The sequence below is a fragment of the Pseudophryne corroboree genome, chromosome 9 (genome assembly GCF_028390025.1).
Source record: "Pseudophryne corroboree isolate aPseCor3 chromosome 9, aPseCor3.hap2, whole genome shotgun sequence".
Lineage (NCBI taxonomy): Eukaryota > Metazoa > Chordata > Amphibia > Anura > Myobatrachidae > Pseudophryne > Pseudophryne corroboree.
In genome coordinates, this window is record NC_086452.1 from 50,705,026 (window position 1) to 50,720,208 (window position 15,183).

Here is a 15,183-nt window from a genome sequence, read left to right on the forward strand (position 1 = left end):
CCAGGACCCTGGGCAACGGGCACCACTCCAGGACCCTGGGCAACGGGCACCACTCCAGGACCCTGGGCACCACTCCAGAACCCTGGGCATCGGGCACCACTCCAGGAACCTGGGCATCGGGCACCACTCCAGGAACCTGGGCATCGGGCACCACTCCAGGGGCTTGCAACTCTGCTTCAACAGGAACCTCAAGAGAGGAGAGAAACATTCTCTTTTGATTCCTAAATCTATAATGGGGCTCCCTTGCCCAAGGACCCCAATTATAGGACAGAGAGCTTTTTAGTGTGGGTTGTGTGACAAGTACCTCTGCCACAGTAGAGACAGGAGTAGGTCTTGTATCCTGACTCAACTTGGCCAGAGGGCAAGACTCGTCACCACACTTTGGCTTGCGCAACTCACAGGTCTGCAGATAGTGGCCTAAACCCCCACAATATAGGCATAAGTTTAAGTTTCTGCGACGCAGACGCTCCTCTTCTGAGAGCCTGGGCCGCAGAAAACTTTTAAACCTTTTCTCTTCAATTAAACCAGAGGATTCTCTTGTCACCATACTGTGAACAAGAGTCTCTTTAGAGATAGATGTACTCTCAACGACTTCTGGCAAGATGAGCAAGATTTTAGTCAGAAGGTTTTGCAGTTGCTTTAAGGATTGCTGCAAAACTTCTAGTCGCTCTGGTCTCAAAGCACTGAAAGCAGAGTTCAGGGCTGAGAGAGATGCCTGCAGGGCTTGCATAGTAGACATAGGAGGATTTAAAACTAGACAAGACAAGGCAAGACTAGACAAGGCAAGACTAGACAAGGCAAGAATAGACAAGGCAAGACTGAATTTTTAAACTAGACAAAACAAGACTAATTTTTTTTTTTAAACACCGGACTGGATTCTAAACACCGGACTGGATTCTAAACACCGGACTGGATTCTGCACAAGACTGGATTCTAGACTAGACACTGGACTGGGCCAAAAAAGAAAAAAAGTTTTATTTCTTTTTTGTGGTATGGCTGGTGATAATGTTATGATTCCAGCACTCTGGTCTGAGGAGATCTTATTGCAAGGACCGGAGCACTGGAACGTAATGCTGGGAAAGGGGAATGGAAAGGGAATAGCCCCTGGCGCCCTATCTCCGTTGTCTCGCCCGTGCTGTCAGTACACTCTTGCGAGACTTTGGTTGCTTGAGCCCATGGCAGCCGCGTTTGAAGGGCGGATTACGTCTGCCCAACTTCGATGCCCCCTCAGGTCTTAATGAGAGACAAAGAGTGTACCGAGACAGGGTGATAACAAGGGGCCCTCTTACTGAAACAACCAAAAGCCAGGGGCTACTAACTAGCCTAAAACTAAATGTATGTGCGGTTTGCCGCCAAAGGAAAAGAACAACAAAGGAAATGCTGACCACACGCCCACACAATACTTTTGTGTACCGGCGGTGACAGCATAAGCAGAACCCTCTGCAACACACCAGTGACAGAAATAATAATGGAATACAGCGGCCTAGGCCGACGGACGCGGCAGAGCCGCTACTCACGGAACCGGTACGAATACTGGCAAACGGACAGGAACTCCCAATGCTGCTGACACAGACTCTTAGAACTGGAGGACAGGCAGAATCCCAAACGAAAGACCGGTGGACACCAAGAAGCCAGAAACTTGACCAGGCACAGGCAAAGGCACTGGACCTCAGGACAGGAATGCCTCACGGCAGGACACGGGATCAGACATAGGAATCGACACAGGGACTGACACAGGAATCGACACAGGAAGCAGTTCGACAGACACTGCTACACAGGAGCTCAGGAATTGGCAGGAACAAGCTCAGAACTCAAGCAGACTAGATACCCAGAAATATCACCAGCGTCTGTGAATTGCAGTCAGCCAGCATATAACAGAGAGGCCTAATTAATAATCTCATGCAGCTGCCCTGTTGCATGACTCCAAACTGACAAGATGCAATTAGCAGCCAGGTGAGGCTGAACACATGGGAACAAGCTGCAATTACACAGACTCACCAGCGGCAGCAGACAAGGGTATTCTAAAACAGAGCAACAGGAAATCCTGGCATGCAAGACAACTTTATAAACATAAAATAGGAATGAACCACTACCTGTGGTTCATAACAGGACATGTGGACAAGTGGAGCAGGGCAGACTCAGGACTATATGACTGTGACAGCCCACTGGGTAGATGTATTGCCTCCCGCAGCAAGAACAGCAGCGGAGGCACCAGTAGCAGCATCTCGCAAATGCCAACTCGTTCCTAGGCAGGCTACGCTTTGTATCACCGCTTTCCATAAGAGGCACACAGCTGACAACCTCTTACGGAAACTGAGGAAGATCATCGCAGAATGGCTTACCCCAATTGGACTCTCCTGGGGATTTGTGACATCGGACAACGCCAGCAATATTGTGCGTGCATTACATCTGGGCAAATTCCAGCACGTCCCATGTTTTGCACATACTTTGAATTTGGTGGTGTAGAATTATTTAAAAAACGACAGAGGCGTGCAAGAGATGCTGTCGGTGGCCCGAAGAATTGCGGGCCACTTTCGGCATTCAGCCACCGCGTACAGAAGACTGGAGCACCACCAAACAGTCCTGAACCTGCCCTGCCATCATCTAAAGCAAGAGGTGGTAACGAGGTGGAATTCAACCCTCTATATGCTTCAGAGGATGGAGGAGCAGCAAAAGGCCATTCAAGCCTATACATCTGCCCACGATATAGGCAAAGGAGGGGCAATGCACCTGACTCAAGCGCAGTGGAGAATGATTTCAACGTTGTGCAAGGTTCTGCAACCCTTTGAACTTGCCACACGTGAAGTCAGTTCAGACACTGCCAGCCTGAGTCAGGTCATTCCCCTCATCAGGCTTTTGCAGAAGAAGCTGGAGACATTGAAGGAGGAGCTAAAACAGAGCTATTCCGCTAGGCATGTGGGACTTGTGGATGGAGCCCTTCATTCGCTTAACCAGGATTCACGGGTGGTCAATCTGTTGAAATCAGAGCACTACATTTTGGCCACCATGCTCGATCCTAGATTTAAAACCTACGTTGTATCTCTCTTTCCGGCAGACACAAGTCTGCAGAGGTTCAAAGACCTGCTGGTGAGAAAATTGTTAAGTCAATCGGAACGTGACCCGTCAACATCTCCTCCTTCACATTCTCCCGCAACTGGGGGTGCGAGGAAAAGGCTAAGAATTCAGAGCCCACCCGCTGGCGGTGATGCAGGGCAGTCTGGAGCGAGTGCTGACATCTGGTCCGGACTGAAGGACCTGCCAACGATTACTGACATGTCGTCTACTGTCACTGCATATGATTCTCTCACCATTGAAAGAATGGTGGAGGATTATATGAGTGACCGCATCCAAGTAGGCACGTCAGACAGTCCGTACGTATACTGGCAGGAAAAAGAGGCAATTTGGAGGCCCTTGCACAAACTGGCTTTATTCTACCTAAGTTGCCCTCCCTCCAGTGTGTACTCCGAAAGAGTGTTTAGTGCAGCCGCTCACCTTGTCAGAAATCGGCGTACGAGGTTACTTCCAGAAAATGTGGAGAAGATGATGTTCATCAAAATGAATTATAATCAATTCCTCCGTGGAGACATTCACCAGCAATTGCCTCCAGAAATTACACAGGGATCTGAGATGGTGGATTCCAGTGAGGACGAATTAATAATCTGTGAGAAGGGGGATGTACACAGTGAAAGGGGTGAGGAATCGGAGGATGATGATGAGGTGGACATCTTGCCTCTGTAGAGCCAGTTTGTGCAAGGAGAGATTGATTGCTTCTTTTTTGGTGGGGGCCCAAACCAACCAGTCATTTCAGTAACAGTCGTGTGGCAGACCCTGTCGCTGAAATGATGGGTTCGTTAAAGTGTGCATGTCCTGTTTATGCAACATAAGGGTGGGTGGGAGGGCCCAAGGACAATTCCATCTTGCACCTCTTTTTTCTTTCATTTTTCTTTGCATCATGTGCTGTTTGGGGACAATTTTTTTGCAGTGCCATCCTGTCTGACTCTGCAGTGCCACTCCTAGATGGGCCAGGTGTTTGTGTCGGCCACTTGTGTCGCTTAGCTTAGTCACACAGCAACCTTGGTGCGCCTCTTTTTTTCTTTGCATCATGTGCTGTTTGGGGACTATTTTTTTGAAGTGCCATCCCGCCTGACACTGAAGTGCCACTCCTAGATGGGTCAGGTGTTTGTGTCGGCCACTTGTGTCGCTTAGCTTAGCCATCCAGCGACCTCGGTGCAAATTTTAGGACTAAAAATAATATTGTGAGGTGTTCAGAATAGAACATGAGGTTAATAATACTATGGGATCAAAATGACCCCCAAATTCTATAATTTAAGCTGTTTTTTAGGGTTTTTTGAAAAAAACACCCGAATCCAAAACACACCCGAATCCGACAAAAAAATTTCGGTGAGGTTTTGCCAAAACGCGTCCGAATCCAAAACACGGCCACAGAACCGAATCCAAAACCAAAACACAAAACCCGAAAAATGTCCGGTGCACATCACTAGAATAAACACGAGTGAAGGCAAAAGTACAGCAATGTATCATGTGACTGCCTAAGCAATGCCTTCAGCTAGCCTCTAGGTGGCGCCATGTACATTTCTTCAACATTGAACAAACTTAACCATTGACCACAACTTGCTATGTACAGCTGCAGTGCAAACAGTGACCCACTGGCAAAGACATTAGTACTGCCTGCCAACATCTCACATGTATACAAAGTAATAAGTGCAGTTTTTGTTTATCTTTCTTTTTTTTAAATTCATATTTAAATGTGATTTCACTTCTTTATCGTATGCTCACGCTTGTATAATTCTGCATTTTAAAATATGCTTTTATTTCATATTGACTTAAATGGATATCATATAATGTATTATACTACTGTGGACTATGGCACACCTCTCCCTTTCCCCTCTCTGTTCTCTCTTTTCATAGGTGGTCATTCCGAGTTGATCGCAGCCAGCAACTTTTTGCTGCTGGTGCGATCAACTAGTCCACGCCTATGGGGGAGTGTATTTTGGCATAGCAGGGCTGCGATTGCTTGTGCAGCCCTGCTAAGCTAAAAAAGTTTTGTGTAAAAGAAGACTAGCCCTAGACGTCATCTACTTACCCTATGCGACGGTTCCAGCGATGCAGGTCCCAGCTTTGACGTCAGACATACGCTCTCCGTTCTTCTGACCACACCTGCGTTTTCTCCACCACTCCCCGAAAACGGCCGCCAATGGTCTGGTGACGCCCAGGAACGTCTTCTTTCTGTCAATATTCTTGCGGCCGCCGCTGCGACCGCTTTCTTCGTAATCCGCATCGTAACGGGCAACAACGCGCGTGCGCATTGCGCACGTTGCGCATGCGCATTCCGGACCCATTCGCACCGCAGCGACAAACCGATGCGTGCGAATGGGTCGGAATGACCCCATTGTTTCTTAATAAGACTGCTGTGTGCGTGTACTACATGCTATTTGTGCGTTTATGTCTTGGAGTCGCCAAGTGTATAGGCCTGTTTGTTGCAGTCTGTTGGAATTAGAGATGAGCGGGTTCGGTTTCTCTGAAACCGAACCCGCACGAACTTCATGTTTTTTTCACGGGTCCGAGCAGACTCGGATCCTCCCGCCTTGCTCGGTTAACCCGAGCGCGCCCGAACGTCATCATGACGCTGTCGGATTCTCGCGAGACTCGGATTCTATATAAGGAGCCGCGCGTCGCCGCCATTTTCACACGTGCATTGAGATTGATAGGGAGAGGACGTGGCTGGCGTCCTCTCCATTAGAAATTAGATTAGAAGAGAGAGAGAGATTGTGCAGAGTCAGACAGAGTTTACCACAGTGACCAGTGCAGTTGTTGTTAGTTAACTTTTATTTATTTTAATATATCCGTTCTCTGCTATATCCGTTCTCTGCCTGAAAAAAAACGATACACAGCAGCAGCCAGTCACACAGTGTGACTCAGTCTGTGTGCACTCAGCTCAGCCCAGTGTGCTGCACATCAATGTATAAAAGGCAAAGCTTATAATAATTGTGGGGGAGACTGGGGAGCACTGCAGGTTGTTATAGCAGGAGCCCCCAGGAGTACATAATATTATATTAATTTAAAATTAAACAGTGCACACTTTTGCTGCAGGAGTGCCACTGCCAGTGTGACTAGTGGTGACCAGTGCCTGACCACCAGTATAGTAGTATATTGTTGTATGTATTGTATACTATCTCTTTATCAACCAGTCTATATTAGCAGCAGACACAGTACAGTGCGGTAGTTCACGGCTGTGGCTACCTCTGTGTCGGCAGTCGGAACTCGGCAGGCAGTCCGTCCATCCATAATTGTATTACAATATATACCACCTAACCGTGGTATTTTTTTTTCTTTCTTTATACCGTCGTCATAGTGTCATACTAGTTGTTACGAGTATACTACTATCTCTTTATCAACCAGTGTACAGTGCGGTAGTTCACGGCTGTGGCTACCTCTGTGTCGGCAGTCGGCAGCAGTCCGTCCATCCATAATTGTATTATTATTATAATATATACCACCTAACCGTGGTTTTTTTTTCATTCTTTATACCGTCATAGTGTCATACTAGTTGTTACGAGTATACTACTATCTCTTTATCAACCAGTGTACAGTGCGGTAGTTCACGGCTGTGGCTACCTCTGTGTCGGCAGTCGGCAGGCAGTCCGTCCATCCATAATTGTATTATTATTATAATATATACCACCTAACCGTGGTTTTTTTTTCATTCTTTATACCGTCATAGTGTCATACTAGTTGTTACGAGTATACTACTATCTCTTTATCAACCAGTGTACAGTGCGGTAGTTCACGGCTGTGGCTACCTCTGTGTCGGCAGTCGGCAGGCAGTCCGTCCATCCATAATTGTATTATTATTATAATATATACCACCTAACCGTGGTTTTTTTTTCATTCTTTATACCGTCATAGTGTCATACTAGTTGTTACGAGTATACTACTATCTCTTTATCAACCAGTGTACAGTGCGGTAGTTCACGGCTGTGGCTACCTCTGTGTCGGCAGTCGGCAGGCAGTCCGTCCATCCATAATTGTATTATTATTATAATATATACCACCTAACCGTGGTTTTTTTTTCATTCTTTATACCGTCATAGTGTCATACTAGTTGTTACGAGTATACTACTATCTCTTTATCAACCAGTGTACAGTGCGGTAGTTCACGGCTGTGGCTACCTCTGTGTCGGCAGTCGGCAGGCAGTCCGTCCATCCATAATTGTATTATTATTATAATATATACCACCTAACCGTGGTTTTTTTTTCATTCTTTATACCGTCGTCATAGTGTCATACTAGTTGTTACGAGTATACTACTATCTCTTTATCAACCAGTGTACAGTGCGGTAGTTCACGGCTGTGGCTACCTCTGTGTCGGCAGTCGGCAGGCAGTCCGTCCATCCATAATTGTATTATTATTATAATATATACCACCTAACCGTGGTTTTTTTTTCATTCTTTATACCGTCGTCATAGTGTCATACTAGTTGTTACGAGTATACTACTATCTCTTTATCAACCAGTGTACAGTGCGGTAGTTCACGGCTGTGGCTACCTCTGTGTCGGCAGTCGGCAGGCAGTCCGTCCATCCATAATTGTATTATTATTATAATATATACCACCTAACCGTGGTTTTTTTTTCATTCTTTATACCGTCGTCATAGTGTCATACTAGTTGTTACGAGTATACTACTATCTCTTTATCAACCAGTGTACAGTGCGGTAGTTCACGGCTGTGGCTACCTCTGTGTCGGCAGTCGGCAGGCAGTCCGTCCATCCATAATTGTATTATTATTATAATATATACCACCTAACCGTGGTTTTTTTTTCATTCTTTATACCGTCGTCATAGTGTCATACTAGTTGTTACGAGTATACTACTATCTCTTTATCAACCAGTGTACAGTGCGGTAGTTCACGGCTGTGGCTACCTCTGTGTCGGCAGTCGGCAGGCAGTCCGTCCATCCATAATTGTATTATTATTATAATATATACCACCTAACCGTGGTTTTTTTTTCATTCTTTATACCGTCGTCATAGTGTCATACTAGTTGTTACGAGTATACTACTATCTCTTTATCAACCAGTGTACAGTGCGGTAGTTCACGGCTGTGGCTACCTCTGTGTCGGCAGTCGGCAGGCAGTCCGTCCATCCATAATTGTATTATTATTATAATATATACCACCTAACCGTGGTTTTTTTTTCATTCTTTATACCGTCATAGTGTCATACTAGTTGTTACGAGTATACTACTATCTCTTTATCAACCAGTGTACAGTGCGGTAGTTCACGGCTGTGGCTACCTCTGTGTCGGCAGTCGGCAGGCAGTCCGTCCATCCATAATTGTATTATTATTATAATATATACCACCTAACCGTGGTTTTTTTTTCATTCTTTATACCGTCGTCATAGTGTCATACTAGTTGTTACGAGTATACTACTATCTCTTTATCAACCAGTGTACAGTGCGGTAGTTCACGGCTGTGGCTACCTCTGTGTCGGCAGTCGGCAGGTATCCAATACTAGTATCCAATCCATCCATCTCCATTGTTTACCTGAGGTGCCTTTTAGTTCTGCCTATAAAATATGGAGAACAAAAAAGTTGAGGTTCCAAAATTAGGGAAAGATCAAGATCCACTTCCACCTCGTGCTGAAGCTGCTGCCACTAGTCATGGCCGAGACGATGAAATGCCAGCAACGTCGTCTGCCAAGGCCGATGCCCAATGTCATAGTACAGAGCATGTCAAATCCAAAACACCAAATATCAGAAAAAAAAGGACTCCAAAACCTAAAATAAAATTGTCGGAGGAGAAGCGTAAACTTGCCAATATGCCATTTACCACACGGAGTGGCAAGGAACGGCTGAGGCCCTGGCCTATGTTCATGGCTAGTGGTTCAGCTTCACATGAGGATGGAAGCACTCAGCCTCTCGCTAGAAAACTGAAAAGACTCAAGCTGGCAAAAGCACCGCAAAGAACTGTGCGTTCTTCGAAATCCCAAATCCACAAGGAGAGTCCAATTGTGTCGGTTGCGATGCCTGACCTTCCCAACACTGGAGGTGAAGAGCATGCGCCTTCCACCATTTGCACGCCCCCTGCAAGTGCTGGAAGGAGCACCCGCAGTCCAGTTCCTGATAGTCAGATTGAAGATGTCAGTGTTGAAGTACACCAGGATGAGGAGGATATGGGTGTTGCTGGCGCTGGGGAGGAAATTGACCAGGAGGATTCTGATGGTGAGGTGGTTTGTTTAAGTCAGGCACCCGGGGAGACACCTGTTGTCCGTGGGAGGAATATGGCCGTTGACATGCCAGGTGAAAATACCAAAAAAATCAGCTCTTCGGTGTGGAGGTATTTCACCAGAAATGCGGACAACAGGTGTCAAGCCGTGTGTTCCCTTTGTCAAGCTGTAATAAGTAGGGGTAAGGACGTTAACCACCTCGGAACATCCTCCCTTATACGTCACCTGCAGCGCATTCATAATAAGTCAGTGACAAGTTCAAAAACTTTGGGTGACAGCGGAAGCAGTCCACTGACCAGTAAATCCCTTCCTCTTGTAACCAAGCTCACGCAAACCACCCCACCAACTCCCTCAGTGTCAATTTCCTCCTTCCCCAGGAATGCCAATAGTCCTGCAGGCCATGTCACTGGCAAGTCTGACGAGTCCTCTCCTGCCTGGGATTCCTCCGATGCATCCTTGCGTGTAACGCCTACTGCTGCTGGCGCTGCTGTTGTTGCCGCTGGGAGTCGATGGTCATCCCAGAGGGGAAGTCGTAAGCCCACTTGTACTACTTCCAGTAAGCAATTGACTGTTCAACAGTCCTTTGCGAGGAAGATGAAATATCACAGCAGTCATCCTACTGCAAAGCGGATAACTGAGGCCTTGGCATCCTGGGTGGTGAGAAACGTGGTTCCGGTATCCATCATTACTGCAGAGCCAACTAGAGACTTGTTGGAGGTACTGTGTCCCCGGTACCAAATACCATCTAGGTTCCATTTCTCTAGGCAGGCGATACCGAAAATGTACACAGACCTCAGAAAAAGAGTCACCAGTGTCCTAAAAAATGCAGCTGTACCCAATGTCAACTTAACCACGGACATGTGGACAAGTGGAGCAGGGCAGGGTCAGGACTATATGACTGTGACAGCCCACTGGGTAGATGTATGGACTCCCGCCGCAAGAACAGCAGCGGCGGCACCAGTAGCAGCATCTCGCAAACGCCAACTCTTTCCTAGGCAGGCTACGCTTTGTATCACCGCTTTCCAGAATACGCACACAGCTGAAAACCTCTTACGGCAACTGAGGAAGATCATCGCGGAATGGCTTACCCCAATTGGACTCTCCTGTGGATTTGTGGCATCGGACAACGCCAGCAATATTGTGTGTGCATTAAATCTGGGCCAATTCCAGCACGTCCCATGTTTTGCACATACCTTGAATTTGGTGGTGCAGAATTTTTAAAAAAACGACAGGGGCGTGCAAGAGATGCTGTCGGTGGCCAGAAGAATTGCGGGACACTTTCGGCGTACAGGCACCACGTACAGAAAACTGGAGCACCACCAAAAACTACTGAACCTGCCCTGCCATCATCTGAAGCAAGAAGTGGTAACGAGGTGGAATTCAACCCTCTATATGCTTCAGAGGTTGGAGGAGCAGCAAAAGGCCATTCAAGCCTATACAATTGAGCACGATATAGTAGGTGGAATGCACCTGTCTCAAGTGCAGTGGAGAATGATTTCAACGTTGTGCAAGGTTCTGATGCCCTTTGAACTTGCCACACGTGAAGTCAGTTCAGACACTGCCAGCCTGAGTCAGGTCATTCCCCTCATCAGGCTTTTGCAGAAGAAGCTGGAGGCATTGAAGAAGGAGCTAACACGGAGCGATTCCGCTAGGCATGTGGGACTTGTGGATGCAGCCCTTAATTCGCTTAACAAGGATTCACGGGTGGTCAATCTGTTGAAATCAGAGCACTACATTTTGGCCACCGTGCTCGATCCTAGATTTAAAGCCTACCTTGGATCTCTCTTTCCGGCAGACACAGGTCTGCTGGGGTTGAAAGACCTGCTGGTGACAAAATTGTCAAGTCAAGCGGAACGCGACCTGTCAACATCTCCTCCTTCACATTCTCCCGCAACTGGGGGTGCGAGGAAAAGGCTCAGAATTCCGAGCCCACCCGCTGGCGGTGATGCAGGGCAGTCTGGAGCGACTGCTGATGCTGACATCTGGTCCGGACTGAAGGACCTGACAACGATTACGGACATGTCGTCTACTGTCACTGCATATGATTCTCTCAACATTGATAGAATGGTGGAGGATTATATGAGTGACCGCATCCAAGTAGGCACGTCACACAGTCCGTACTTATACTGGCAGGAAAAAGAGGCAATTTGGAGGCCCTTGCACAAACTGGCTTTATTCTACCTAAGTTGCCCTCCCACAAGTGTGTACTCCGAAAGAGTGTTTAGTGCCGCCGCTCACCTTGTCAGCAATCGGCGTACGAGGTTACATCCAGAAAATGTGGAGAAGATGATGTTCATTAAAATGAATTATAATCAATTCCTCCGCGGAGACATTGACCAGCAGCAATTGCCTCCACAAAGTACACAGGGAGCTGAGATGGTGGATTCCAGTGGGGACGAATTGATAATCTGTGAGGAGGGGGATGTACACGGTGATATATCGGAGGGTGAAGATGAGGTGGACATCTTGCCTCTGTAGAGCCAGTTTGTGCAAGGAGAGATTAATTGCTTCTTTTTTGGGGGGGGTCCAAACCAACCCGTCATATCAGTCACAGTCGTGTGGCAGACCCTGTCACTGAAATGATGGGTTGGTTAAAGTGTGCATGTCCTGTTTTGTTTATACAACATAAGGGTGGGTGGGAGGGCTCAAGGATAATTCCATCTTGCACCTCTTTTTTCTTTTCTTTTTCTTTGCATCATGTGCTGATTGGGGAGGGTTTTTTGGAAGGGACATCCTGCGTGACACTGCAGTGCCACTCCTAGATGGGCCCGGTGTTTGTGTCGGCCACTAGGGTCGCTAATCTTACTCACACAGCTACCTCATTGCGCCTCTTTTTTTCTTTGCGTCATGTGCTGTTTGGGGAGGGTTTTTTGGAAGGGACATCCTGCGTGACACTGCAGTGCCACTCCTAGATGTGCCCGGTGTTTGTGTCGGCCACTAGGGTCGCTAATCTTACTCACACAGTCAGCTACCTCATTGCGCCTCTTTTTTTCTTTGCGTCATGTGCTGTTTGGGGAGGGTTTTTTGGAAGGGCCATCCTGCGTGACACTGCAGTGCCACTCCTAGATGGGCCCGGTGTTTGTGTCGGCCACTAGGGTCGCTTATCTTTCTCACACAGTCAGCTACCTCATTGCGCCTCTTTTTTTCTTTGCGTCATGTGCTGTTTGGGGAGGGTTTTTTGGAAGGGACATCCTGCGTGACACTGCAGTGCCACTCCTAGATGGGCCCGGTGTTTGTGTCGGCCACTAGGGTCGCTAATCTTACTCACACAGCTACCTCATTGCGCCTCTTTTTTTCTTTGCGTCATGTGCTGTTTGGGGAGGGTTTTTTGGAAGGGACATCCTGCGTGACACTGCAGTGCCACTCCTAGATGGGCCCGGTGTTTGTGTCGGCCACTAGGGTCGCTTATCTTACTCACACAGCGACCTCGGTGCAAATTTTAGGACTAAAAATAATATTGTGAGGTGTGATGTGTTCAGAATAGGCTGAAAATGAGTGTAAATTATGTTTTTTGAGGTTAATAATACGTTGGGATCAAAATTACCCCCAAATTCTATGATTTAAGCTGTTTTTTAGGGTTTTTTGAAAAAAACACCCGAATCCAAAACACACCCGAATCCGACAAAAATAATTCGGTGAGGTTTTGCCAAAACGCGTTCGAACCCAAAACACGGCCGCGGAACCGAACCCAAAACCAAAACACAAAACCCGAAAAATTTCAGGCGCTCATCTCTAGTTGGAATGTCTCCAAATACGCACCTTGTGCTGCCACAGTGATAAGAATGTGAACCTGGCAGAATAAAGAACCTGATATACTCTGTATTACATCCCATCCCCCAACAGGGAGCCGGAAGAGGAATGTGACATCACTATACAAACTATACAAAATGGCAGCCGAGTACTCTATGTCTGCGAGCACGACGACGTCCGCTTGTTCATTGACCTTCATGTGTTAGTGAAGGACAAGAGTAAAAATCTGACCCTCAGTAAACGCTCATTTGAAGTTGGACTCATAGGTAAGAAAGCACAATATTCACTACAAAATACTAAAAGGAAACTCCTACTGACCCTTTGCATGAGGGGTAACATTACTTTATATAGACTTGCATACCTGCCAACATTTTCACATTAAGTTCCAAGACTTCTTGCACGCGCCTAAGGCGTGGATGTGTGAAAAGAGGCATGCCATCGTGCCCATGAGGCCACACCTCCTGGTGTATGACTTTTTGTGGGCATGGCCTCATGTCACGTCCCCTGTTTCTCATCACTTTGTAGGCTTGCAGCCAGCCTCTCCCAATATAGTGTGGATGACAGAGTACCCCCCAACCTCCCCCTAGGTAGGTTTGCAGTATACACTCTGCTCAAGATCCGCTCCCTCACCAGTGTGCATGTAACAGTGAGTACGACTGTAACTGCAATCTATTAATAAACCAACACCACTGGTTAAGCAACTGAGCTGTTTATAGTGTGTGCCTATATAACTCTGCAATATCATCACCTGCTCACACATAATTTCCAACCGTTTTCAGAGTTTTTCCTTTTTGACTTGATAGCAATATTACAAAATCCAAGTGATGTCACGGTTTTATGGGAAGTAAATTCTGAACGGTTCCATGTCATCTGGAAACCTCCGGAATATGATATGCCATTTCTTCTGCAATACCAAGGGCAGTATTGGTCGGAGGACGCAACAGAGAAAAAAATAATGGTGGGTGATTTTTCTCCTAACCCTGAAGTTTCCTTATGTAACAGGTATCTGTGAAATATTACTTCCAGCGTTTCATACTTGTGCCCCAGACCTCAGTGGCAGCGAGTCAATGGTGGCATTTTTTCTCCATTAATTTATAATCTAAAATACTAACAGAACCTAACCATGAGTAGATTTCGGGCTATATAATTGGTACAGATGTATTTAAAAATCTCATATTGAACCATAGAGGGATGTAGGGTTTGGGAGGAGAAGGTTCTGGGGGTGCACAGAAATTTACATTTGGTTGTTTCTATGCAGACTGTATTGGACCAAGAAGTCCAGCTTCCTCAGCTCATACCTGGCCGGCGCTACCATCTTCAGGTGCGAACGTCTTGGAATGGTGATGGACCCTCAGTCTGGGGCCCTTGGTCAGAGGTCGTGACCTTTTACAGCCCACTGTCTGCAGGTAGGTGGCAGTGGCACATTACAAAGTAAATTTTTAAGTACATTTTGGTAACAGAATTGTTGAAAGTAATATAAGAATGTTCCTAGAAGCAGTTTAATGATGTGGAGCAGCAAAGCATAAATGACAGTACATAAAAAAGGGTAATCGATAGATAAGTATGATGGTTTACGTATATGTAAAAGAAGAGCAGAGCAACAATTATTAATTTTATAACAATTACGCATAATAGAGCCAATTCAGAGGAGCAAAGCAAAAATACAAACATGTAACTGCTCGATGATTTTTTCATCGATGGCAGAGAGACAATGGTTCTCTGTCATCGATAACTGAGTGGAACCAAATTACCGCCCCCCCACCCCAAAACACAAAGCTTAACCCCGCCCCTGGCAGGTAGCTATGCCCCGCCCCATTTCTGATTGGACTGCAGCCAAGCCAGCAGCAGCCAGTGGTGGCCATCGAGTGGTGCAAACCACTGATAGTTCACCACAGGTAGTTTATGTAGGGTCTGGGAGGTGAGGTAAAAATATCCACCACATGGGTCTGCCAGGGATGTGTCAGTGACAGGTGTCTACGCTCTCAGATGCACAGCCGCTTCCTCAGAGGCCATGTCCAGATGGAGACACTGCATAGGAAGGTGCAAATGTTAATGTTGGACATGACGGAGCGCTGATGGTGGACTGTATAGAACCACCAGTGGTGCACCTGCATACAGGGGAGCAGAAAATGGGCATCTCAGTGTTTGCACTCTCCGGGGCATGCTACTGCACAAGGGGAAGG

The 15,183-nt window shown here is 46.8% G+C and overlaps 1 protein-coding gene across 2 annotated transcripts in view; it reads left to right on the forward strand.

Moving 5' to 3' along the window:
* Positions 1-15,183, forward strand: part of MPL (MPL proto-oncogene, thrombopoietin receptor) — a 76,885-nt gene that overhangs the window by 20,765 nt on the left and 40,937 nt on the right. For both annotated transcript variants that reach the window (XM_063939321.1, XM_063939322.1), the window contains 3 exons: positions 13,094-13,266; positions 13,804-13,958; positions 14,259-14,406. In XM_063939321.1, coding sequence (XP_063795391.1) covers positions 13,094-13,266; positions 13,804-13,958; positions 14,259-14,406 — 476 coding nt within the window. The remainder of the gene's footprint in view (positions 1-13,093; positions 13,267-13,803; positions 13,959-14,258; positions 14,407-15,183) is intronic.